The following is a 26,954-nucleotide window of genomic DNA, read 5'->3' on the forward strand; positions in this document are numbered from 1 at the left end:
TGGTTTGGATCACTGGACTTTATTTGCATGAAGATAAACTGCTTGTTTGTCTGTACAATTTCTCCTTAAATACTTGGCAACCCTTAAAAAAATGAAAAACAAAAACAAACGGGAGAAAAAAACCTAAACCAGAAAGGAACAGTGCAGGCTACAATATCCAAACAGTACAATGCTTGTGAATAAATAACCCCTGGGGTGGCTGTGGGGACTGCAGGGGCTGCTGAGCCCAGAAGCCCTCGGGTCCTAGCTACCCCTTCCTGGGGCAGCAGGAACAGCGTCCAGCTGGGGACCAGGTGGGCACAGGTGCCCCTCTCTGCCCTCTCCCAGTTCCTAGTTCCCCGTCTCAGCTGTGGTGGTGCTGGTGGCGTTTTTGTTGGTTTTGCAGCAGAAGTACTGGTTCCAGATCTGCAGGAAGGCTGTCCGGAACTTCTTGATGCGGAAGGCGTAGACGATGGGGTTCATGGCCGAGTTGCCGTGGGTGAGGAAGATGGCGATGTAGGTGAGGATGTGCGGGGTCTGGCAGGACGGGCAGAACAGGGTGATGCAGTTGAGGACGTGCAGAGGCAGCCAGCTGAGCGCGAACAGGAAGAGGACCAGCGCCAAGGACTTGGCGATCTTCAGCTCCTTCCCGTAGTACTTCTGGGGGTCGTTGGAGCTGGAGGACACCTTCTTGTTGAGCTGCTTGCGGATGAGGTTGAAGACCTCCAGGTAGATGAGCAGCATCAGCAGCAGGGGAGGCAGGACCCAGACGAAGAAGTTGAAGTAGACCATGTACTCCATGCTGATGACTGTCTCAAACTGGCACGTGATGACAAACTCCGTGTGGCTGCCGTTCAGCTCCTGAGTCCTCCGCATCTTGTTGAGGTTGTTCCAGCCAAACATGGGGGTGAGTCCCACCAGAAAAGAGACTATCCAACAGCAGGCGATGGCCACGGCTGCCCGCCGTGGTGTCACGACACTCTTATACCTGTGGGAGAGACAACAGCCACAGGAAGGAGTTAGACATGGGTGGGATGCTCTGCTTGGGGGTTGTGTAGCCCCAGGTGGAGTGGCAGTGCTGGGGTGGCAGTGCCCGTGCTGAGACAGGAGGATGCTCCTCCCTCCCTCCCTCCCTCCCCTGGAAGTGGGGAACAGCCTGTTCTGATAACTGTGTTAACAGTCTGGTTTCCCTGCCTGTGTCCTGGGATGGCAGAGACCCCAGACACGATCCGTGGGCTCTGGGGGATGATGCCAAGCCAGGGAATGCATTAGCACTCGGAATGTGCTTGAGTGCCCAACCCTCATGTCTTGGAGGGGGTTCATGTGCTCTGGGGCCCAGCTCCCACCCAAGCACCTGCACCCAGAGCAGCAGGTCACCCTCTCCTCCTGCCACGCACCAACCGTGCCAGCCCACTGCCCCAGACAATTGCCCTATGTGTGAGGAAATGGCCAGCAAAAGCATCCCCTGGGCTGCTGTGCTGGGATGGTGGAAGGATCTGCGGGTGCTAATGGACCCCTGGGGAAGCTCCTGGGCACAGCCTGTTTCATCTCCTAGTGCGCTCAGATTGACAAAACCCTCTTTCTTGATGGGCTGATGCCAGGGGCAGGGGGAGGAGAGCCGTGTTCTGGCCAGGCTCTGCTCCCTCCCTGATGCCCCTGGGGAGCCACTGGGGCTGGGCTCATCTCTCCAGAGTTCTCCAAGCGGGAAGTGCAGTCTGCTGGATTGATTTTTCCCCCTGGCCCTCCAGAAAGCTTTTCCTTGGAGGCCAAGATGATTCGTAACCCAAGAGTTATTGCTTTCCACTGAAGGCAATTAAACAAAGAACGTTTTCCTGGCTGTTTGCTGGGTCTCTCAGTGCTGCTGATGTTGTTAACCCAGCCATGGGGGCCGTGGGGAGGTGGCTGGCAAACCTGGATTCGCAATCCTGCTTCTCAGAGCTCCCTGCTGCAGGTCTGCAGCCTTCACGTGTGAGATGAAAATTGAACATTCTGGGCCTTTTTTATAGAGCTGAGGACCCAAACCCACTCTCCCTTCTCAAGACCCCTCATGGGCAAGGCACCAAGGTCAGAGCTTGGATGGGAACAGGCTGGAGGAGGGGACATCAGTCTGAGTCCGGAGGGTCCAGAGCCGCTGGTCCCTGACTGCTTTCCTGAACAAACCTCCTGTGTTCTGGGAAAAGCTTCACAACCTCCCGGTGGCAGCCAGGTCCCCTGGGAAGGAGGTGACAACGTGGGCAGCTGTTTCCGCTGAGAGCTAAGGCTGGATTTGGAGAGTGATTTATTCCTCATGGGGAGGAGAGAGGGCAGGAGACCCTGAGAAAGGCTCAGGGCAGGGAGAGCTGGGGCACGGGGAGGGCAAGGGGTGGTGGGAGAGAACCAGCACCGGGGGTCAAGTGAAGGGAATGGCGAGGAGGGTCCATGGGAGCAGCGGGTGGCAGAGGGATGCCAGCGGCTCCCGTGGGGCCGTGTGCTGACCCCTGCACCCCATGTCTGACATCAGGTCCTTGGGGAGGGCTGATGTGCCCTCCAGCTGTGGCCCCCCACTGCCACCTCCCCAGGCTCGAGCAGCTTGGGGGTGACACCAGAAACAGCAGCAGCACCATCCCCCTGCCCCAGCTCCTCCCCTCTTTGCAACCCCTGCAAGCTGTGTCCCATGTCTCTACTCCTGGGGGCTTCCAGGGTCTTCTACTGACTTTGCTGGACATGCTCCCACCCCGGGTGCTCCCTGACCTGCAGAGCTGTGTGGGAGCCATTGCCCAGCAGACAAAGATGCTGAGCAGCACCGGTGTCACCGTGGTCCCCAAACACAATCCCAGGGCTTGCAGGCACCACCCAGGCACAGGGTCCATCCCTCCTCACTGCACACCCATCCCTCTCCATGCTCCATATCCATCTTTACCCCTTGCTGCAGTGCCTGGCCTGACACTGTTTGGGAGCAGGACCTGGCTCTCCCTGCTCCTGCCTTCACTTTTCCCCACAAGGTTTGATGGTGGACCTGCAGAAGCATCACCCTCCAGCCTGTGTGCGACATGGTCACGGGAAAAGTGGGAGAAGCAAAAGGCCCATAGAAAACAGCAACATTTGCAGCTCATTGCTCCTTCAAGCAACAAGCCAAGGGCAGAGGTAGCTGCAGGAAATGTGCTCTGGGGGGCCTGTGCACACTGTCCCCATCAGCCCCCACAGACAATGACAAAAGGTATAAAATTGCTCCAAGCTCCTCCTCCCTCCAGCCCACCAGGTCCATCCATCCACTGGGTCTGACCACGGAGCTCTCACGGGGCTCAGCTGCTCTGAAGGCCGCAAGTCCAACTTCAATTCCTGCTACACTTTATTTTCCTTGGAGGTGTCCAAAGAATGCCTGGACATGGCACTCATTGCTCTGGGCTGGGTGACAAGGTGGGCATCGGGCACACGCTGGAATTGATGGTCTCAGAGGGCTTTTCCAACCTAATTGATTCTGTGATTCTGTAAAGGGTGGAAACACAAGATCCCACCTAATTCTCAGCCCCTGCCACACGGTGGGAGGACAGTTAGCAGAGGGACAGGGACAGACTTTGCTGTTCCCAATGTTACCCTTGGTTATGCCATAAAAGAAAATCTTCTCTCATTTGTCTCATTTTGCATTAATATGATAGGGCTGGAGTTTGGGGTGGCCTGGGAGGCAGAAGCACTAGAAAATGCTGATAATGGCTCACAGTTAATAAATAATCTTATTATTCTCATCAGAACCAGAGCAATTACCAGCATCATTGCAATTTTATTACTGCTATTATTTTTATTAACAGCTGTGACTAAAACATCCATGGTAATCGTCACCCCCATCCTCACCCACTTCAGATTTGTTTCCTCTGCCTGTGGGGGTTTGAGCCTGACCATAATTGGTGGATGTTTCCCCTGCCCTCCCTGAGTGGCGGTTTTTGCACCATCCCTTCCCCACAGAGATGGGCATCGACCCAAGCCCTCCTGGGTGCCAAGTCCAGGAGAAAGGACCAACAACCATCCAGCCTCATCATGAGATGGGATGGGCAGGAGCTGTGGTGTGGAACAAAATTGCCTTTGAGGGTTTGGAAGATAATGCCAAGAGGCAAAATTGCAATTATTGATAGAGCTGTTTGCTCCCCAGGGGAAGGGAGGAGGTGATGGGTGGAGGCAGAGGCCAACAAATTGTCCCCAGGGGCTGCACAGAGCTGAGAGGGAGCAGCTCTCCAGGGAAAGATGCTGTCTGCAGGAGAGGCTGAAGATGGAGCAGACACCGAGGCCCCGTTTCTCAAGGAGATCATAGGATCCTAGAATGGTTTGGGTGGGAAGGGACTTAAATCCCATCTCTTTCCACCCCCTGCCATGGGCAAGGACACCTTCCACTAGCCCAGGTTGCTCCAAGCCCTGTCCAACCTGGCCTTGGACACTGCCAGGGATCCAGGGGCAGCCACAGCCTCTCTGGGCACCCTGTGCCAGGGCCTGCCCACCCTCACAGGGAGGAATTCCTTCCCAATATCCCATCCATCCCTGCCCTCTGGCAGTGGGAAGCCATTCCCCCTTGTCCTGTCATTCCAGACCTTTGTAGTGGCCCCCTGGCCATCACTCTGAAGACACTACCCACCCTCCTTTCCCTTTGGTCCTCATTCCCAGGCTAAATTCTGCCTCTTCTACACATCTTGATGTGTCCAGACCTCCCCAACCCTCTCTGTTGCAGCCCAGGGAGCCCAGCTCAGCCCAGGCCCTGCTCTGAAGGCGTCTGGCCCCGGGTGGGCAAAGCCCCTGTGACCATTTCAGATATTCGGGCACATCTGAAAGCACCTGGAGAACGGAGCATCCGCTGCTTCCATGGATTTCACCTTTGCCTTGGGGTCTGTTCCCCGAGAGAGATGAGGGCTCATTTCCAAGATCCTGGCCCAGAGGTCAATCCAAACCCAACACTCACCAAACATCTCTTGTTTTGTTTGAAAAAGCTTCAAAGACTACAGGCCTGGTTTGAATAAAATGTGGAGGTTTTTAGCAGTTCTGTGATTAGTTTTTCTGTCCACAAAACACTTGCTGTTGTCCAGCCAGTGCCAAGATGTGGCTTTGCTGGTCTTTGCTCTGGAGAGTTTATTGCAGTGCAATTCCTGGGGAATTAATTCGCTAATGAAGACAGACCATTACTAATGAAAAGAAGCTGGAGCCAACGTGGCAGGAGGAAAGGAGGCCAAGCTGACATGAAGCTCATCTGCACGATGAACACAGCAAGAAAAAGCAGCCAGACCATGTCCTGATCTAATTGAAAGTCTCTAGACAAAAGTGCTTTGATCACAGAGGGTTTGGATTCCTGCTCCTTTCCCCTGGCTGTATCTTCCCTTCAGATCTTTCAGTGTCCTGGAGGCTGCTGGGTGGGAAAACACAGATTGTTGGTGTTCAAAGCTGCTCAGAAATGAGAACCTGAGAAATGCAAAGTGGTGTCTGGGTTCTGCGAGGGCGAGGTCAGCTACGGCTCAGGGCTGGGACAAGGAGGTCCCTGGGCACTCACACAAGGTGGGAAGTGCTGCAGAAGGAACCCTGATCCCAGAGCCTTTGTCACCTCTGATCCTGGAAGTGAAAGGTCGGTTCCTTCTTCACAGAATCACAGAATGGGAGCAAATGTGGGTTTGTGGCCACTGGTAGGTGTGTCACCATGTGAGTGGTGGCCTTGGGAGGGACAGAGGTCAACCAGCATCAGTCAAAGCTGGTGTTTGGATGGACATGACAGCTTGTTCCTACAAATGCTTGGAATGGAGGGACTGATCCTATCAGCACCCCCTTGGGATGCATGGGGGATTGTCCTGATCCCCAAACCCCAGACTGGTTGCTTGTCAAAAGCCAGCTGGCAAGTAAAGGCATAAAAAACTGGTCTGGTCTTTCAGGTGAGCCAGAAGAGCCACATCCAGCAAGGACCTTGGTGTTGGTTGGTGCTGGAGCCCCTGCACTGCACTGAAGTAGCCCAGCAGTGTCCATCAGCACAGCCTTTCCAGCCTGACACCTGCATCCTACCACAGAGCCACTTCCCAGTGCTCCAAGGGGACCTGGAGGACCCTGTGTGTGTCCCCTCCCAGCAGCTCTGGCTGGTTGGTCTGCAAGAGATCTGAGCTATGGGAGAAACCTGAGAAGTTCCAGCAGATCCCTGGGACAAGAGGGAGTGGGGACAGGCTGGATGGTCATGACACAGAATCCTGGCCTCAGGCTCTGCCCTGAGGACCTGATTTAAAAGGAGCTGAGGAGGAAAATCTTGTCCTGGTACGTCAGCCACGTCTGTCTGTTCGGGGTGAGGGACAGTTGGGTGAGGACAATGGTGGCTTTTCTACAGGTCCCACTTTTGGAGGGTTCCCAGGGCAGGAAAGGCACCAATGGGAACAGGCACCTTTTACCCTCACATGGGTGGGGCTGCATCCCAAATCTCCACCTGGAACCTCTCTGGCAGCCACTGAGCCCAGGTCAGGGCTGCCCTGCTCCCATCACCAACAGCTGCCCCAGTCTGGAGCTGGCACTGGGTCAGCCCAGGGGGCCGAGGGTGGCTGGGGCTCCCTGGGCCGTGTGCTACGAGGAGTGGAGGGCACAGGAGGCCCAAAGCTGAGAAGGGGTCCAGGGAGGGATGTTCTCCACGGTTGCTGGGTCCTCCCACCCCCACCTGGGAGTGTCCCTGTGTGCTCTGAGCTGTGGTTCCAGGGGTCACGGCTGTCACTGGAGCATTCTTGGCTGTCACTGTGCCCTGCAGACCATCCAAGCAGGGCTAGGACCACCCCACTGAGAGACAGGGAAGGATTTTCTCACCATATGGGGAGAAAAGCTCTCAGAGCTTGGCCCAGCTCTGAGAGCAGCTGGCACCTTTCTAACCTGGCAGCTGTGCCCACACGTGGTGACCCAGAGCTGCAGCCACTCCCGGCTCCCCAGAGAGGACCTGGGCATGAGCAGCCTCTTCTTTGAGGATCTCTGCTCCCAAACCCCTTTGGGTCTCCTCCCCTGCAGCATGAGAAGATGGTTCCACACCAGGAGGCTTCTTGATGCAAACGTCCCCCAAAGCCAGCAGGAGAGACCCCGAAAGCACGGGGGAGGGTGGATGTGTGCACCCCACTGCCATCCACCCTGGTCCATCTGTGTCCAGGGTTTGGTTTTACCCTCCCGAAATGGTGACTCTTTGTAGGAATCACTCTGCAACGAGTGCCTGCAAAGCACAAACAACTCTGGCCAGGAGAAGCATCTGGCAAGACCTCTGGATGTTTGCAATCTCCTCTAATAGCCACTAATCCTCTAATGGATGTGGGCAAGGGTGATTATGAGGCTGAGGAGAACAAATTCCTGCTGCCAAAATTGACTGATCCCCACACACTGAAACACAGCCTCCCCAGGGCTTTGGTGAGGGCTTCATTCTGTGGTGGGAGAAGATGGACACAGCTCCAGCAAATGACAAGAGAATAACACAAAAAGGAGGTTTTGTGCTTTGGGCTTTGTCAGAGAAGGTTGTGGAGGGACCTGATGCATTTGCAGATGTCCTGGGCTCCAAACAGGGCCTGGGGAAATGCTGCTGCCTTGGTGTGGGTTCAGCCTGCCCTGACACATCTCTCAGGACCTTGGAGGCACCCTGAAATTCCTGAGGACTGCAGAGGGATGTGGGCACATCCAAAAGCAGCCTCAGGCACACAAACATTCCCACAAGAAGGAAATAAGGTAGAAAAGAGCTTTATGTGCTAAAATGGCTGGAAGTGGGAATGATGCCTCCATGGGGCAGCCTGGCCATGCCAGGTTATCTTCAGCCCAGACTGGCAGTACCAAAATGAGGGTCCATCCGGGATGTCCATCCAGATGGTGGTTACAGGTGTGGGAAAAGGTGACCCCCCAGCTCCACCGGTGCCTGGACCAACCCAGAGCCTGGCCACATCCCCCCAACTCTGCCACTCTCCTGATGCCACCAGTCCCGGTGGGACCAAACCTCAAAGCACAGCACACCCCAGAGATCAGCCCACCCTGAGCTTGGCACCTCCCATGTGGGCACCACCCAGAACCTCAGGAGGTTCCCCTGCTCCCCCATATCCCGCACACCCCCACAGGCCCACCTGGCTCTGAGCTAAACCTGCCATATTCCAGGCTCCCGTGACAGGATTAAGTCATTTCCTGCAGAGCCAAGGAGTCTTGTCCTATCACCCCTTGGTCCCTGGGAGCAGCCACAACATCCCACCAGGCTGGCTGAGCTCCCCAAGCCCCTCCTGAGGCTGCTCCTGGCCCTGCCAGAGCTGGATCCCTGCCTCGCTCCAGGTGTCTGCGCTGCTGGACTGCCCCGGCCCTGGCAGTGAATCACAGCCTTTGGGAACAAACCACAGCCTTCCAGTAACTGCAGAGCTTCTTTCGGATCACTTGCCCAGCTGGCCTCAGCTGCGAGGTGGGGGCTGAGTGACCATGGCGGCTCCATCACGGACCGGTACCGACAGCTCCCCCCGGGTGTCCCGGGGCTCCCCCGGTGACCAGGGGCTGCGGGGGAAGGCTGGAAATCTCAGGGAGGGAGGATGGAAAGCACAGAGACCTCCCACTGAAGGATCCTTCCTTCAGGCTCTGCCCTGGTCCGCAGGAGATGCGGTTGCTGTCCAAGGAAGGTGAAGGAGTGCGAGTCACCCACTCTGCTCAGAGAGGATTTTGCTCACATCCTCCAGCAGCATCCTTCACCCCACAGCCAGCATCAATCCCTTCTGCTCAGAAAACTGATCCTGTTTGCAAACTGCTGCACCCTGATGTGGACTCTGTCACTGCACAAGCAGGTTCTCAGCAAGCACCACTCACCCCGTGCTCAGCCCCTCGTCCCAAATGTGTGTGTGGAGGTTAAGCAGGGAGCTGGGGATGGCCAGGCCATCCAAAGCCTGAGGGAAATGACAATTTAACTTGTGTCTATCAGTGAGCACTGCCCTTCAACCCCAGACACACCCTTCATGCCCCAAAGGGAGCTGTGAGACCCCTGATGCCACGGGCAGCACCGAGTCCATCCAAGGGTGCTGAGTGAGTGACCCTGCTCTGGATATACCATCCTCTTGCTGCCATGGGACAGTGTGAGGGTGCACCCAATGGCCCTGGTCAATGGGGCACAAGTCCCACTGAGCCATAATTTTGCACCCAGGCAGCTCCAGGGCTCCCTCCCACCTCCACCATGTGTGGTCAGGGCCCTCCAGGACCCCTGGATTTCCTGGGACCTTTGGCTTCTTCCTCCAGGACTGGAGGTAGGTAGGAGGGAGGTGATTTAACACTATTGGCAAAGGCTGCTAAATCATGAAACGAGCTGCAGAATCTCAAAACCAGTGATGTTCTCTGAAAAAATGTGATGCTCTCGTCTTTTGGCTGCTGCTTTCAGGCAACAACATTTTGAGCAAAGCAAAGCATGACAAATGCTGCTTTAAAAGAGAAAAGAAGCAGAAGCTGAGATTCTTTTGTAGCCCCAGGACTTTGGGAATTAGGACACATGGAGAAGGACAGCTTGGTCCCCAAGAGATGGGGGTGAGGTTGTGAAAGCTGCAGGACAGCACAATGAGCACCATGGACTTGTCTCCAGTGCTGCCTCTGTACAATATATCCGCTGGACATTTTTAGTGTCTAAACAGTTTTGTTGTCAAAACCAGGAATTTGCTGTGTGAGGTGAGGGGTCTGAGTCTGAGGGTGGCTCCCACACAACCACATCACCGTGCTGAGGGAGCAACCCCACCTCCAGCAGAAAAGAATTTCAGGAGGAGCCCCTCAAACCCCACGTGCATCTCTCTCTGGCCAGGCTGGACGGGGCTTGGAGCAACCTGGTCTAGGGAAGGTGTCCCTGCCCATGGCAGGGGAGGGAGCAGAGTGAGCTTTTAGGCCCCTTCCCCCCTAAACCATTCCACGATTCTGTGGCAGTGCTGGGGTCTGCTGCCGTGGCGGGGTATCAACCTGCTTGGCCAGGTCATCTTCCCTGGCCATGCTGGGCCATCACCCTGTGCACTTGGCCACCTCCAGGGGTGTCACACGCCAGCCCTTCCCTGCCACGGCAATTAGCCAGGAGGTGATTGTCTAGACCCAACTCAGAAGCATATATGTGTGATTGGATAAGTGAGGGCGAGGTATTCCCTGGGTACAAAGGAGAGGGATAAAAGGCAGCTTTTGCCAATCTTCAGTGCAAATCCAGGGCTTGGCTGGATAAAAGCAGTGGTTTTTCAATTACTGCTCGTATCACACTTGATTTTTCTATGTGTTGCATATTTTGGCTCTTTATGCAAAAGAACCTCTTTGAAATGAGGACTCTGACAGTCAGCCCTCAAAATTTAGAAGAGAGGGGGAAGAGGGGAGGATGAAGGAAGAAAGTAGCTGTAAAAGCCACTTAAAATGCCAAATGTGACAAATGTGGCTCTGAGAAATGGAAATGGGACAGACAGACCTGATGTGACTGGGCTCCCAGAGCCTCTGTGACTCAGAGTCCATCCCACAAAATGCTGAGCTGCGGGGGGAAAGCGGCTGTGCTGGGAGGGACGTGCCAGCTGAGGAAGTGCCCAGTGCCACCACCCCTCCCTGCCGGTCACCACCACACTGCTACAGCAAGGGCCAGCTTGGTCTCCAGGGGAGGCCTCCGGCCAGGGCAGTCTGGAAAGCATCAAGAACCATTAAAGAGGTAGGAGCGGATCAGGGACCCCAAGGAGAAGGGAAATGAGGGGGGTCTTGAGAGCTGCTGTTGTTTTTATATCTGCATTCAACAGGACAGCAAGATCTGCTCCCCAGATAAATGGGAGGCAGGAAACTGGAGATAGAATCTCCATTAAGAGGCACCAACCAAGCCTCAGAGCAGGGCTGAGGTGGGTCTTTATCTCTCCAATGCAGAAGGACTCATCAGAAAAAAAGAGATATCCTAAATTACAGCTGGAACAAGAGATTGGCATTGGCTGCCTTTTAATTTCTTGGGTTTTACACTTCTCTTGCTAACCTGACTCCTGATTTTGCAGTCAACAACTAAACTCCTCAGTTTCTTAGGCTACAACTTTTATTAGATCAGGATCCTCACAGCACAATTTGTGACTGCAAAGGGAACATTTCCCTTCTTACACTTAACCCAGTTCAAAGATTAGGACATTCAAGACTGAAAAATTGGCTGGAGGTTCCCAAAGCGAGGGAGGTTGTTTTCTCCACCCAATGCCGAGAGGAGAATTAGCAGTGCTGATGAGATCTACTGTTTCTAAACCTCAGAGGACACAGTAACCCAAAACAACCAGCCCGGCACCTTCTGTCCAATGCATATTTCCCCTGATTAAAAGATCAATTTCAAACGCAAAAGAAGCTGGATTCATTTAAGTTTTTTTGTTAATGAGTTGGCTATATGTAGTTTCAACTGGTGAAACGAATTTTGGAGGTAACAATTTGGGCTGCAGTTGGCTTCCAACTTCTGTCCAAATGCACCTCCCCACAAAGCTTGAGTAAAACCTGGGTGCTTCCCCCCTCCACACACCAGAAAGATGGAAGAAGTAACCATCAGAGCACATGTGTGTAAGGCCATTGAGTTGTTTATGGTGGGAAGAGTGTGAACTGTGAATCCATATCTCAGTCAATCAAATGAAATGCCAAATTGGAAGTGAAGGCTCCAGTTAACACCACAATTAAATGTTCCCGCACCTCTGAGAATCCGTCACAAGGAAAGCAAATAAAAAGTGCAAATGCAAAGCAAACCTGGAGTTTATTTGCACTCTGTTTTCTCATTTAGATTAAAAGATTATTTATTCCCTTGGAAGAAAACTGAGGGGCCTTGTTCCCTGGGAGAAAGCAGCTCAGTATTTCCATCAGGATGGTGAAGACCCAAGACCAGGAATTGCAGTGAAATGCCTCAGCTGGGCCTAAATTACAGCCTGTGCATGTTCCTAATTGCTCTGGTCTTACTCCAGGCAAGGAACAATGGGCAGACACAGCCTGAGGCTGCCCAGGCAGCCTGGCTGGCTCAGGCCATGGAGATGAGGGACACACAGAGCAGGCAGGATGGAGGTCATGGAGATGCTCCAAGGGCTGGAGCCCCTCTGCTCTGGAGCCAGGCTGGGAGAGCTGGGAATGTTCACCTGGAGAAGAGGAGGCTCCAGGGAGAGCTCAGAGCCCCTTCCAGGGCCTAAAGGGTCTCCAGGAGAGCTGGAGAGGGACTGGGGACAAGGGATGGTAGGACAGAACAAGGGGAATGGCTTCCCAGTGCCAGAGGGCAGGGATAGATGGGATATTGGGGAGAAATTCTCCCTGTGAGGGTGGGGAGGCCCTGGCACAGGGTGCCCAGAGCAGCTGGGGCTGCCCCTGGATCCCTGGCAGTGTCCAAGGACAGGTTGGATGGGGCTTGGAGCAACCTGGGCTAGTGGAAAGTGTCCGTGCCCATGGCAGGGGGTGGAACTGGATGAACTTTGAGGTCCCTCCTACCCAAACCACTCTGGGATTCTGGGATTCTATGAAATGCATTTCCCTCTCCCTGAGCCTCGGCACAGCCAGGGCTGCCTGTGGGTGGGGAGCAGGGCTGGAATGTGGGGGATCCCCACAAGACCCCCTCAGTCATGTGTGGCTCACATGGGGTGGAATGAGATGATCTTTAAGGTCCCTTCCAAACCATTCCAGGATTCCATGATCCTCTGGAGAAAAGGGGCCTCAGTGACTGCTCCATCCTCAACCCAAGAAACTTTGACTGCAGCATCTCCTGGATTCTGGGATTCCAGGTCTTCTACAACTGGACCACTTTGAGCTCCCTTGGAGCAAACAAACCTCCCTGAGCACATAAGGAACCTGTGTCCCAGCAGTGCTGAATGTGGGGAACGAGCTCCCTGAAAACAGAGCCATCTGAGCTGCACCCATGCAGGGCTGCGCTGGCTCTGCTCAGGCTTTGCCAGGTCCATCTGGACCGAGCTGAGCCCTTGGCTCTCCCAGTTGGGACCACTTAGTGGAGAACGGGGCCCTCGCACCGAGAGAAATGAGGGTTTCGTTTGTGTGTTCACGGGTAAAGGCACTGAGCGTTGTTACCAGAGCAGAAAAGAAAGGAATAATTTAATCCGTAGGACTGTGCTAATTCTGGCGGTGTCTGAGACAGCGTTTCTCAGCATCAGCCCCTCGCTGCTGTCACAGAGAGAGCATCACTCCCTGTGTGAACAGATGGGGAGACTGAGTCGCAGAGGGGAGCTGTGATCTGCCAAGATGGACCAAGCTGAATGAGAAAACATCCCTGGTGCCAGGAGCTGGCACTCCGCTTGTTTGAAGGAGGCCAAAAAAAATCATCCCAGTCTCTGGTTGCAGGGAGAGAAATGGCCTGGAGAAGGTGGATAAACAGCCACGGCAGCAATGTCCACAGTGCAGAGAGGGGGAAACCCAGATGCCCCAAATCTTTCCAGCGGCTGATCCTGCTCTGCTCTTCCCTACATCACCGAACACGGCCCTTCCTCCCCTATTTGCCCCCATCGCCCACCAGCCCTCAGCCCACAGGACTCTGTAAGAGACCATCTCAGTCTTCCAGGGTTATTTCATCCCCTCTCACTGCTGGCATCACCAGTTATGTCTTCCCTTCCCCCTGCCCTGCCCGTCCAGCTGCCCTTGGGAACGGCGTCTCTGCAGGGCCAGAGGTGCCCTGGGGGTGGCCCGGGTGCTCAGCTCATTGCTATTCTGCAGGACAACCCACAGGCTCCAGGGCTTTTGTGGCCACCTTAGAGAGCATCGATTGTTCTTTCTTGCCACTGGGCACCCTGTGCAAGAGCAGCTGGGCGGCTGCGCTGCCAGAGCAGGAGCTCCCTGCCAGGAGCCCAGGCAGCCTCTGGGACAGCACCTTTCCCATTCCATGGCCTTGAAAGTTCAGGTCACCTTGGGTGAGATGTGTCCCAGAAGGACCAGCTCCTCGGGATGCTCCTCCCAGCCTACTGGCAGCCCCAGCGCTGGGCCCTGCCACTCCTGTGTCCATCCCTGCTGCTTTGGCAGGATCACTGTGAAAAGTCATTCATTTGTCTCCAGTATAATCCAGTGCTGTTCCTGTTAGCTCAGCTGTGCTGGCTGTCATTTCCCCAGGCTGAGACGGTGCTGTTGTCCCCGAGGGGATGAACCTCTTGAGCTGTCCCCATCCCTCCCAGGAGTCTCTCGCTCCTGTGGTCCCCTCCAAGCTCCATGTCCTGCTGTCTGCAGAGACCACAACCCTCCCGAGCTGTGTCTGGGCTTCCTTCACACCCCTGTGGGCAAGATCCTTCAGGGCTTTTCCCTGTCCTTCCAGACAGAGGTTTTCTTCCAGCCCATCAGTTCCTCTCCAGTCTGAAATGACTCCGGTGTGTGTCACAATGACACTCATCTCCCAGGTTCTTTCACCGTGGCACCTCCCACACATTTTCCTCTTTTTTCCATCCTTCTTTGTGTTGCCATGACCTTTCTCTCCCCTCTGCCTCCACCCCAGGACACAGACCTGCCAATGCACCTCTGTGGCCCCTTGGATGAGCCATTCCCCGCTGTCAGGCTGATTTCAAGTGCAGTCATTTGGATGCAGGAGCTCCATTGTCCCCATCCCTGACCCTTTGTCCAGCCCTGCCTGTTCTGCCTTGGAGACCCACGGACCTGCATGTCCCAGGCCAGCCAGCCAGGTCCCCACAGAGCAGATCCCCAGGGCCAACAGTCCCTTCTGCTTGGTACAAGCTGCTTCAAGGCGTCCCAGGCAGATTTCATTTGGTCTGGCGTCACAGGGGTCCCTCCAGGTCTGACTGGAAGTGGAGGCTGGTGGGCTTTGTCTCAGCTGTCTCCCCTCCAATCTCATGGCCAAAATCCCCTTCCTGGTCAACAGAGCCAATCTGGTCCTTTTAAGACACAGTTAAGCTTATTCTGACATCACTGTGGACTAAATGGACTGAAAAACCCTGCTGTGATTGATCTGGGAGAGTAAGAGGAGCTGAGGGTGGTTTGGCTGTTGGTGGCCACATGGCACGCATCAACAAGAGGACACATGCCTGTGCCAAGGGCTGGGCAGTGACACAGAGACCAGCCCAGACCCCAGAGCCACTCACTGGAAAGGGCTCCATGTAAAGAGGAGCATCTGAGCCCCTCTGCACCCCAGCCCAGACCCCAGAGCGGTGTCTGAGCCCCTCTGCACCCCAGCCCAGACCCCAGAGCGGTGTCTGAGCCCCTCTGCACCCCAGCCCAGACCCCAGAGCAGTGTCTGAGCCCCTCTGCACCCGCTGTGAGTCACTCCTGCTCTGTCACCTGCTCTGGCTGATGTGGAGTGCAGGTGAGACCAGAGGTGGGACTGTCTCGGTAAAGGCACCTCCCCGGGATGGAGTCACATTCCCACCTCTTGGGGGTGGGGGAAGACCCGGGACCCCATCAAAGGGCTCCTGCATGCCCTGAGCCAGCTCAGCACAGACCGTGGTGGTGACCTGGGCCTGACTCATCCCAACACCCAGCCCGCAGGGCCAGGCTGGGCTGGCAGGGGCCGGGATAGCTGAATCAGCAGCTTTTGCTTTGTCAGAGCCTCCTTCCTGGGGTGTTTCCCTCACCTCTGTGCCAGCAGCTGCACAGGGCCCTTGGACACCCAGCCCAGAGGGGCATCACTGTCACCTCCACCAACCCAGTGCCCTAGGACACAGCCTGGTCACTCCAGGAAAGGGAAAACCACGTCCTGGAAGTGCGTCAGTCTGTCTGGGTGCTCCCCTGCGGCTCTGGGGCCCTGCAGCTCAGCCCTAGGTCTGTGCCCTGAGCACAGGAGCAGCTCTCAGCCCCGGTGAGGGACCTGCTGTCTGTCCCACCGTGCCTGGGCAGCCACGGCTGTGGGTGCTCCTCGCTTTCTGCTCAGTGGGGGCTTCGTGGGCCCTCTACGCTGCCCCGGGATGAGGGAACACAGGCTGGCTGTGTCCCACCTGCTTGGCAGAGTAGATCCTCTTGGACTGATGGTACCACGCCTGAGCCACGGCCATGGAGGTGGCAGAGCCTTGCTGGGTTCCATCCAGGTGGATGGTTACATCCCCACCTGGTCTGGTGTCTGCTTCCTGCAGGATGAGTTCATGGCGAGCCACAGAATCCCAAAATCCCAGGATGGTTTGGGTGGGAAGGGACCTCAAAGCTCATCCCATTCCCACCCCCTGCCATGGCAGGGACACCTCCCACTGTCCCAGGCTGCTCCCAGCCCCAGTGTCCAGCCTGGCCTTGGACACTGCCAGGGATCCAGGGGCAGCCCCAGCTGCTCTGGGCACCCTGTGCCAGGGCCTGCCCACCCTCACAGGGAAGAATTCTGTCCCAGTATCGAACTTAAATTTCCTTTTTTTCAGTTTGAACCCACTGCTCCTTGTCCTGTCCTGCAGACGAGCCAACCTGGCCCTTTTAAGACACATTCAGTCTATTTTAACACCACAAATGGCTGCAAACCCACGCTGTGATGCACCCTGGGCTGTGAAAGAGAAATTTAATTGCATGGAATTACTCCTGCAGGGATCACCAGGGGTAGAACTGGATCCTGGAGGAGCCTGGCTCCAGAGCCCTGGGCACACTCGAGGCAGGGCTCCAGTGCAGGAACAGAGAGGCCATGCTGTCCCGGGAAATCTCAGCTCCCACCCCTTCCCTGGCCCCAGCCTCCATCCCTCACCCGTGGGGTCACCCTGAGCCAGTCATGGCAGCTCTGTGCCTCAGTTTCCCTGCCTGCAGATGTGCCCTTGCTGGGAGCATGTGCCCAGATTTACTGGTGAGACACTGCCAAGGGTCTATGCCTTACTCTGAAAATCAGTAGAAATGGGTAAAAAGCCAAATGAAAAGGTTCCCAGAGCAGGGGTTTGGGGTGCAGCAGCAGGAAGGAGCAGGTTTTCATTCCTGGCCCTGCAGCACAGCCCTGGCAGACGTGAGCTCTGCTGAGGGACAGATGTGACACTGCTTTTGGGGTCAGGGTGATTACCCAGCACGGGGACCACGCCTTGCCCTACTGGGATACACCAGGACAAGGAGGGGACAGGGTCCTGCTGCTCAGGAAGCCCCTACGGGGTGTCTTGAGGTCATTCAGCTCCTCTTGCCCTTTTAATTCAGAGAATTTGGGAATAACTCCAAATATCAGCAAGTCTGAGCATCCCCGCACAGGATTCAGGGCTCTCCTCCCCTTCCCTCCACACTCCTGGGGATGGAGCTTCCCACACAGCCCCTCACTGCATCCCGAGGGGACATCCCCAAGTCCCAGCGTCTTCCCTGCCATTCCAGGAGCTGGGAATGCTGCTGACAGCCCCACTCACCTCCCTGCAGCCACACGGCAGCGTCTGGAGCTTTTGGGAGTGACCTGATTTTGCATCTGCCGGCGAAGGTCTCGTGGCGCCGCTGCAGCAGCTGTGTGAGCTCCCAGCGAGCCTAATCCAGGCACCCCCTCGCCCAGGGGAGAGCCCTCATGGCTTTGATCCCTGACTTAGCCTATTCTTGGCTGAAAATTATTCTGTGGAGCAGAGAGTAGGGCTGAAAACCGGCTCATCTGGGTATTTTCAGGTCTTTACCAGGATCTCACACCAACATAACCTGCTGGTAAATCCCTGCCCGTCTCAAGGGTTCTGGGATTTTGGTGATACTGGAACTGAGCTCCCGGTGCTGGATTGGCACAGCTCATCCGTGCAGCCGGATCTGGTTGGAGCAGAGCTCGGTGGGAAATGCTGGCTGATGTAGCACCCACACGCTGAGCTGGTGCAGTGTGCTGGAAACTGCGGCTTGGAAACAGCCTCAAGTCTGCAGAAACCTCCCTGGACTGTAATTCCTGCCTTTTAATCTCCATCCTTGGTTCAGAACTGCCTGTTCCATGGAATGAAGGTCTCCACAGATCACTCTCACTTGCTAAAAATATACCTGGAGGAGGGCAGCAAGGGAAGAAACAAAAGAGGCGGCTGCAAAGACCTGCCAGTCCCCGAAATTCCTCCGGGTTAGGGAAAACGGGAGTGCTCTCCTTGGAAAGGAAATGTGCCTTCGCAGGGCCGGGGCCTGTATGGATGGATGGCATCTTTTCACTGACTAACGGAGGTCGAAAGAAGATAGATGAGCTCCCAGGTGAGAGCTCTGAGTCATCTGGATGCTTTTGAAATTCCTCCGAATTTAAAACAGGCCTTGGAAGAGCCACGGTTCGGTTTGTTCACTGGCCTGGCTGGACAGGAAGGTTTCCTGGCACTAAGTGTTGGGAGCACTGGAAAGATGTCTCATGGGCCCTTAGGTGTTTTGGGAGCTGGAATTTGGGCCAAACCATCCCAATGTCCTCGTCCTCACCCATCCCATGGCAGCAGGTGCCCATCGCTCTCCTGCCAAGACCCTCCATGAACTCTTGGTGGAGGAATCACAGAATCATGGAATGGTTCAGGTCGGAAGAGACCTTAAAGCTCATCTCATTCCACTCATGGGCAGGACATGCCCATGTCCACTATCCCAGGTTGCTCCAAGCCCTGTCCAACCTGGCCTTGGACACTTCCAGGGATGGGGCAGCCACGGCTTCCCAGGGACACCTGGAATGGGAAAAGCCACCTCAGACATGTGTCCTGCTCCATGACCCAGCTGGCTGAGGGCAACAAGACCTCCCAGGCTTCCCATGACCCAGGCCTAGCTGGCCCCATGCCTGTGGCCCTTGGCAGGGCTGGAGAGAAGGGGAAAGAGCGCTGCAATCCCAGCAAGAGCCTGAGCTCAGGCAGGAGCCTGGAAAACAAGGAGTCCAAGGGGGAAGCTTCCCCCTTTCCCCTCCCTGTCCATCGAGGAGCTCAGAGGTCACCTGCACATCCCCCTCACTTCCTGCCTTCTGGGCATTGCAGTCCAGGACTGAGGGATGTTCCCGCCATCCCTGAGCTCTTTTACCTCCTGACATTGCAGAGAGGGCACTCCTGAACCAGCGGACAAAGCCAGCGCTGTCCACAGAGCCACGCCTAACCCTGCCTCACCCTGGGGTCTCCCCCTGTTGTGCTCAGCCTCCTGCCCCCCATTTCCTAGAGAGTTCCAACCATTCTGATCTAACTTCCATGGCTCTGCAGCCTCACAGGTGTGCATTCCAAATCTTCAGCAACACCAAGTGCGGCTCTCCCTGGCGGGATGCTCCTTGGGATGCTGTAGGGTGAGAAGGGCAGGGCTGGGAGGATACCTCAGTGCTGAGGCCCTGACACAGAGGGTGGAGATCCCGGCTGTGGACGGAGAGACCCCAGTACGAGGGCTCCTGCAAACAGCAGATTCCTGCAGGTTTTCCCTTCCTGGCACGTTTCAAAGTGTTTAAGTGAGGTCACAAGGTGAGGATCCCCAGGGACACTCCAAGATAGGCTTGGGCTGCATCCATGCATTTGGCATCCCCAGCCAAGGGGGGGTTTGGCACATCCCAAGGACAGCAGCTCCTTTTCTGTGGCCCTTTCCAAAGGGCCCAATGCGCATCTCAGAGCAGAGACAGGGCCCCTGAGGCAGCAGGGGCTGGCACTGAAGGAGCTGCATCCCCCCAGACATCCCTCCGGGCCTGTCTCCTCCAGCATCCTGCCTCCACCGGGATGCTGAGGGGCCGGTTCCTGGCAGACACCCCCAGCCGGCTGCTTCCCCTCCCTTTGAACTCGTTTCATCTTCCCCAAGCACGGCTGTGAGAGGGAAGTTTGGGCTGGGCTGGGGGACCCCGCTGTGCCCGGATGGGGGGGCTCACAGGCCGGGGGTCCTGCCTGGCTGCCGGGTGGGGAGGAAGGATGTGAGAGGGGAGTGGGTGTTTTCCACCAGAAGATCTATTTTAGGTGGTTTCCAGCTGTTCCTGTGGGGGCTGGGAAGTGGGGGACCCTTTGCTCCAGCCCGCTCAGCCCAAGAGATGCTCCTGCATCCCTCCACAGTCAAGGAAAAGCCCCTCGGGGTGGGGGGGGAGGCAGCATCACTCAGACCCCAGCAGGCAGAAGGGATCATACCCAGGGGCTGGAGCAGAGGGAGAGGGTTTGGTGGGACATCCCAGCCCCTCGACCATGCTGAGTGTGTGCTAGGCGGAGGAGGAAGAGCAGGAGGTGCCAACTCAAAGTCAAACAAGACCCCTCTCCATCTGATAAAATCTGCCTCCACCTTGCAGGAGTGGCCCATGTCCCTCTGGGCTTCTGTGTCCATGGGAAGTGGCCACGGGAGCGATGGGGCATCGGATGCTGCTTTGGCATCTCCCACTGCCATGAAGAGACACCCCAAATGTCTCAGGGCACCATTTCCTCCAGGAGACACCCACCCCTGGGGCCACCAAGCTCCCAGTGTCCCCCAGGGCTCAGGTCTCCAGCAGTGGGTCCATGTGTTTCCTGGAAGGGAGGTCAGACCTGCAGGTTGTCCCCCAAACTCTCAGCCCAAGGGCCAGAGTGTCCATGGAGAGCCCGGGCTGGAACCAGGCTGCCATGCACCGTGTTCCCCATTCCCTGTGAGGAAGGCACAGGGTGCCCCGAGCAGCTGTGGCTGCCCCTGGATCCCTGGAAGTGTCCAAGGCCAGGCAGGGCAGGGCTTGGAGCACCCTGGGACAGTGGAAGGTGTCCCTGCCCAGGGCAGAGCAAGGGCCCTTCCCACCCAAACCACTCTGGGATTTTGGGATTCTAAGAAATGCATTTCCCTCTCCCTGAGCCTTGGCAGCACCAGGGCTGCCTGTGGGTGGGGAGCAGGGCTGGAATGTGGGGGATCCCCACAAGACCCCTCAGCCTAGTGTGGGTCACACTGGTGAGGACCCACCCCGTGCCAGGCTTGTGTGAGGAATCCTGCTGGCACAGGAACGGGCTGCAGGGAGCACACTGCTCACTCCTGTGCCAGAGGGCATGTCCCTGGCCCGAGTCCTGGCTGCCCTAGGGATGAGCCTGAGGCAGATATTCCCCACATCCCTCCCCACCTGCCTGCAAATCTCTGCTCAGGTCTGGCTGCTGTCACTGCCTGTGGCCCTCCAGGGATGCTCAGAGCTCTCCCAGAGCTCTCCCAGGCACAGTGTCCCCACAGGGCCCCCAGTCCTGCCAGGTGGCCCAGGCTCTCAGTTTGCCATTGCTGGTCGGTGTCATAGTCGGGAATGACACCACAAGAGCCATCAGCACTGTAAAAATGCTGTCAGTGTCATCCTCAGCATCCTGCAACAGGTTGGGAGAAACTCAAGGCATTTCAGATTCAGGGAACATTCCTTAGTGGTGTTTCCTGTCCTGTGTGCTATATATAGGGCGCTACATCCCCTAAAATCACCACAAGTACCAACTGCCAGGAATTCATGGAGTTGTAGGATTTTTAAGGTTGGGAAAGACCTCTGAGATACTTGAGTGCAACCACTAAGTAGATGAGGTTACAAAGCTTTCAATATTAAAGTAGGCTCTGAAAAGACAGAGGAAAATCTGCTGCTGAGTGCTTGGGCACACAATGGGATCACAAAATTCAGGGTGGACATTGCATGAGAAAAACCCACCCAAACTGTGCACAGCATAATATTAATATTAATATTGCTTCCAGGAAAGCTCCTGGGATCAGGTCAGCAATCTCCCCCAAAAGGCCCAGCTGATGCTCAGAGGCAGCCAAGGAGTTAAAAATGGACTGGTTTGTTAGGAAAATGCCTGACAGGCTGCGCTGCTCCTGTGGAGCCGCAGAACTCCCACACCGGAGCCTTCCCCGCGCGCAGGGGATGCGCAAAGCCCAAAAAAGCTCCAAGAGCAGTGACAGGGTGGGAATCACTCTGGTGACACCAGCGGGCTGGGAGACAGGGATTGGGAAAATCACACCTAGGGAGGAAGTCAGGAACAGTCTGTGAAATCGTGTGTGGCAGGGACGGGGTGGGCAGGAACTGCGGGTTTATCCTGCGCCCCTCCTCTGTCTTACACTCCCTCTCCAAGCAGCGTCTGCTGGTGGTGGCTGCGGGAAAATCCCAAAGGAACACATCTCTGGCCTGATCCCATGGATCTGGGAACACTGAGCACTCTAGAGCAGTCAGGTGATCCCAACACAGGTGCCTCCTGTCCCTGTCTCCCTGTATGGGAAGGCAATTCCTGCCCCAGGAAAGCTCCTACACCCGCTGGGGTCTGGGCAGCACCAACACAAGGGTTAAAAATGGACTGGTGCTTTTTGGGGGGGCTTGTGCTGATGAAGGGTCGGGGACCCCTCCAGCGAACTGCCTGAACTGCAAAGGGGTCCCTGGGGTGACACGAGTGCTCGGCTGGGCTCGGCTGTGTCACAGCAACGCTCCCACGGCCGAGCCCAGCAAAGGCGTCCTCGCAGGGGGAGGGGCTGAGCCCGGCTGTGCCCGCGGGCACCGAGGCGGGGTGTCACGTCCCCCTCCAGCCCTGTTCACAGCCCCCGGCCCCACCGTGGCACTCCAGAACGGCTTCCCCAGCCCAGCACGGCCCCGGCGGGGAGGGAGCGGGGCATAAAGGGTTAAATATCTCTTCCTGGAGCGGCAGAGTTCGAATAAAGTGCTCAGATAAAGTGTCCCACTCCTTTACGCCCCGAGGCACTTGCTCTGGGCTTCGAATGGCAACAGATACAGAAGGGGAAAAACAGGGAAAGGAGTTATTTGTGGGGCATCCCATAGCAGGGGTCTCTGCTGGGTGAGGCTGCCCCATGAAACGTGCCAGGCTGTCACCTCTGGTCCCTCAGACCCCCAAAGCTGTGTCCCCCAGCAAGCCACCCCTGGGCTCCCCATGGCAAGGGAAAACCTGGCCCGAAAGCCAAACCTGTCATTCTCTTTCCTCCTGGAGCACCCGGCCGGGGCTCTCCCCTGTGTGGGGACACACTTTGTCCGGGCCGTGGGGATCCCGTGAGGGACTGTCCCTCACTGCCAGCCGGCTGCCACAATGTGATCTCTGCCTGCGCACCAAGCACCCCCTGAGCCCCCAAAAGAAGCTGCTAGAGGCTCCAGGACCTCCCCCCACCCCCAGCCCAGCCTGCCCCGGGTGCTGCTGCAGCCAGATGTGTCTGGGACGGCAGCGTGGAGGAAAGTCCTTTCTCCCAGTGCTTCTCCAAGAGTTTGGGGTTTCCTCACTCCCTTTTAACCTCCACAGCAGCCACAGCAGAGCTGGTTCCGATGCATTTTCCTACCTGACCGGGATCTTCACCCGCAGGTATCGATCCACGGCGATGGCCAGGAGCGCCAGGATGGAGCTCTCGGTGAGGATGAGGACGGGACAGGCCACCATGAGGCAGGTGTAAAACTCCGTCTGGGGTCCGATGTTGATGATGATGGCCAGGGGGATGACCAGAGCCCCCACGGCCACGTCGGCCACCGCCAGAGAGACGATGAAGCAGAAGGTGGCATCCCGCAGTGCCTGGTTCATCTTCACGGCCCAGATGACCAGGATATTGCCCGGCACGGACACCAAAGCGATGAGCACTTCGATGGAGATGTAGGCAGCCTGGAAGGCTGAGATGGGGTGTGCCATGATGCTCCGGTCCGCCCTGCTGCCGTGGGATCCCTCGGTCACCTGCAAACGAGCAGGGAGGCGGTGAGAGAGTGGCATCGTTGACTGAGCTGCGAACGGGATGGAGCCTGTGCGGGGGGTGGGAAAAACCCCTCTCCCGTCTGTGCCGTCCCCCGGGGCTCCGGCCCCCACACACGCCCCCCTCCCCCCAGAACTCATCCCGCACCCACCTCCGTCCCGCAGCGCGACCGCTCCCGGCTCTGCGGAGGGAGCGGGAGCCGCCGGCCAGTCCTGGGAGAGCGGCGGAGCCCCCCGCTCCTCGGGCCGCCCCAGGGCCCTCTGTCGGAGCCCTTCGGGGCCGACGGAGCTGCAGCGGGACCCCCGCTGTCCCCCCGCTGGATCCCCTCCCTGCTCTGCGCTGCTTCCTGCAGCCGCCCGATCCCCGAGCCCCGGCAGCCGCCGCCCGCCCGCTCCCGGCCCCGACCCCTCTCACCTTGTCCTGCAAACCCGGGGCTTGTTTTGGGGTGCCCTCACCCCCGGAGAGCCAGCGCTGTCCCCCCGCAGGGCAAGGCGGGGCTCATGCTGGGGGCGGCCGGGGGGACGCTGCGGCCGCCGGGGACCGGGCCGGCCGCGGCCGCCGGGGCTGCGCTCGGTCCCCGGTGCCCGGCACCGCTCGGCTCCCGCAGGCGCTGCCCGCTCCCCGCCGGAGCCGGAGCATCACATGGTGCCGCCTTCCAGCCTTTAAAGAGCGACTGACCCGATTCGGGGCTCGCCGGCACCGGGAAGAACCGGGGTGCGGGGGGGGCCGGGCGGAGGCGGCAGGACCGAGGGGAGCGGGGAGAGGCGGCAGCGGGGGGAGCAGCGGAGCCGGTCCCAGCCCAAACGCTGCCGACACGAGTCGGGCTCCGGTTTTAACGCTAAAACCTGTTTTCGAGGTCGGGTGTGAGCAGAGGATCGGGGCGGGGAGGGGAGGGCGGAGGCAGAGCCTGAGCTGGGGTGGGCGAGGACCTGGCCCATCCCCGGCACGGGCAGCGCTGCTCGGGGCTGCGCTCCAGGACGGCGTCGGGACCCCAAGTCAGACCCGAACGGCCCCAAGGAGATCTCGGTGCTCACCCGGGCTCTGGCTGGCCGTGCCTCACCCAAAATCACTGCTGGGGTGGGCGGGGGTGAGACCCCCAAAGCACTCTCCGTCCTCTGAACCGCAGTCCCCGGACTGGGGGGGGGGGCTGTGTCCCTGGGGCAGGGGAAGGGTCTGTCCACACAAGGCGTGTGGAGAAATGGTGGCCCCGAATTGCTGCTGAGACTGGACCAGACGCTCTTTAAGGTTCTAGGAGAAGTTTGGGAGAATATGGTCACCCCCCAATTCCCCTCCCCGGGCCGGCCAGCACAGAGAAAATGGGTCTGGGAGCTCGATCTCAGTGACGGAGTTGAACCAGCCAGTCCCTCCAGGGACCTCCGGATGTGGACTAGGCACCTCAAAACTCACATAAATCACTTCCCAGGACTGGGGCTGGTTTATCCAAGTGCTGCAGGGAACAGCACCTCAGATGTGGGGCAAGCGGACTCTCCCAATCTGCATCTGCACCGCTCCCCATCCTTTCTCCCTCCTCTGCTGAGGCTCGGGACTGGAGTTGTCCCCTGCTCTGCTCTGCCTCGTGAGAGATGTCCCAGCCCTTGGGGCTGCCCCTTGGGGCTGCCCCTCATCCCTCTCCTCATCAGAGCCCGCACACCCCACAGGAGGAGTGGGATCAGCTGTGGGACCATCCCAACCCAGGGCTGATTTTCCATCAGCTGATGTCCCATGGGGTCCCTGCTCTCCCCCTTGGGCAAGTGGCCAGCAGAGAGCTGGGGGTCCCAGCCTCCGAGGGCTGTCTGGGGACTGTGGCATTGTGCCACCTCTGGGCACTGGGCTGTGCCAGCAGCAGGGCGAGGTGAGCTTAGTTTGCTCTGCAGAGAGAAAAATAAACCGAGGCTCGCGGGCTCCTGTAAACACAGCGCTATTTATGGAGCGTTCGCATCCCGCAGCATCTCCTCACACCTCCTCCACTGCAGGGAAAAGTGATGCCCCCTGTGGCTGAGCCCCTAAATCCAGAGGCAGGGTGTGGGATGGGGGTGCTCAGGATGGGCTATTGAGAGTGGAAAGGGCATTCCCAGAGACCCCAAAACCCCTCGCCCACCACGTTCCCAGGGTGAGTGTCCTTGCAATCAACCTCTGGCTGGGAGCAGGGCAGGAAAACCGGCAGGTTCCTCACGGGAGTGCAATGCGGAAGCAAACGCAGGCAGGGCCTGGCCTAATTGTATGCAAATCTCCCAAACAGAGATTAAAACCACTCCTTTTCCTTTGTGGATTTGCAGTTTGTTCTCCCTCTCTGGATTTGTGCCCCTGAATGCTCAATTTTAGCAGCACCCCTAAAACCCCCCATGTTATGCCAAAAAGGAGCTGCTGGCTGCGAACCTGCCAGAGGGGGTCCGAGCTCTCTCACCAGCCCAAGCAAAGTGTCCCAGGGCTCGGGCAAAGTCTGCAGAGGCTGGAGGACCAAACTGATACAGGTGGTTGCACAGAGCCCATTCCTGGTAGACAGGGATCATCTGTTCATTCCCCTGACACCAAGCTGGGGATGTGTCCAAAGAGTGTCAGGGATTCCTTAAAAACCCGTGAAAAGGAAGTTTCTGGTGAGCATCAAACACTGAGAAAGTTATTCAGGTCTTCCAGGCTCTTTCTGGGGTTTGTAAGGAGAAAATGTCCTGAGAGCTGCAGTGGGTTGTGAAGATCCCAAAGGGTTGGATGACGCTGCTGTGGATGAATACCTGGTGCCACCCTTGGCACGCAGGGAGAGATGGGATGAAGTGGGACAAACAGGGGACATGCTGTGGCTTCCTGCACCAGCTCCCATGAGCTGGGGACAGGAGCAGCCTGTGGCCATGGCAGGAGGGGACGGTTGGTGCCTGGCTCGATGCCAGCAGGATGCACCCGAGGCTGTGGCGTGTCTGGGCCGGCTGATGAGACCAAACCCTGACTGAACCTCAGGGCTCGGCAGCAGCCAAGAAATGCTTTTCCAGGGAGACAAGTCAGGGCGTAGGGAGTTCATTTCTGCCCATCCTTCTTCAGCTTTTCTCTGGGGTGTGAGTTTCCCCCTCCTGCCTCAGTTTACCTGCACAAAGAGTAGCTCCATGGTGCCATTCCGGGTGCTCAGGGCAGGAGAAGTGGAGGATTTCTCCACCTCTTCCATCATGGCAACCATCCCACAGCACTTCTGGTCATGGAAAGGGGCCTCTTAATTAGGAAAGTTAATTAGGAGCGTGGCTGGTGCCAGCAGCACAGAGATGTGTGCTTGGAGGGCTGATGGCTCTGAGAGATATTAATTAGGACGAGTGACCCCCTGAGTGCCACAGTCTGGTGGGTCCACAGAGGATGGCGCAAGGCAAAGAAAGAAGCAGCAAACAAAGGGAAACCCCGGAGCTTTTCCAAGGAGGCCTCTGCTGTGCTGAGATGTCTGGGAATGATGCTCACCCCATAGTGGTGGGGCCACTGCTCTGTGTGTGCCAGTGACACAGAGCCCTGGGGACGGACCTCGCTCAGGACACGGTTGCTCTGTGACTTGTGCTCAGTTTCTCTTCCATTTAATGGGATACACGGCCCTGGGAAGCCGTCTGGGGATCAAGGAGCACCAGACTTCTGTAGGGTGGTGCATCCCCATCTGG

The 26,954-nt window shown here is 57.2% G+C and overlaps 1 protein-coding gene across 1 annotated transcript; it reads right to left on the reverse strand.

Annotated features, from left to right (window-relative positions):
• ADORA1 (adenosine A1 receptor) lies at positions 1-24,191 on the reverse strand. The gene is made up of 3 exons (XM_048328208.1): positions 23,746-24,191; positions 22,933-23,315; positions 1-967 (listed from the first exon to the last, which is right to left on the reverse strand). The coding sequence occupies exons 2-3, from the start codon at positions 23,271-23,273 to the stop codon at positions 331-333; spliced, it is 978 nt and encodes a 325-aa protein (XP_048184165.1). The 5' UTR covers positions 23,274-23,315; positions 23,746-24,191; the 3' UTR covers positions 1-330.
• Positions 24,192-26,954: the final 2,763 nt, after the last annotated feature.

Source organism: Corvus hawaiiensis, chromosome 24 (genome assembly GCF_020740725.1).
Source record: "Corvus hawaiiensis isolate bCorHaw1 chromosome 24, bCorHaw1.pri.cur, whole genome shotgun sequence".
In the NCBI taxonomy this organism is placed as follows: domain Eukaryota; kingdom Metazoa; phylum Chordata; class Aves; order Passeriformes; family Corvidae; genus Corvus; species Corvus hawaiiensis.

What these genes read in the sequence shown, in the direction of transcription:
- ADORA1 (XM_048328208.1), bottom strand. Translation starts at nt 23,273, where the DNA reads ATGGCACACCCCATCTCAGCCTTCCAGGCTGCCTACATCTCCATCGAA. An exon ending in CGGGTGAAGATCCCGGTCAG is followed by an intron (nt 968 to 22,932) that starts GTAGGAAAATGC and finishes TCTCTCCCACAG; the next exon opens with GTATAAGAGTGTCGTGACAC.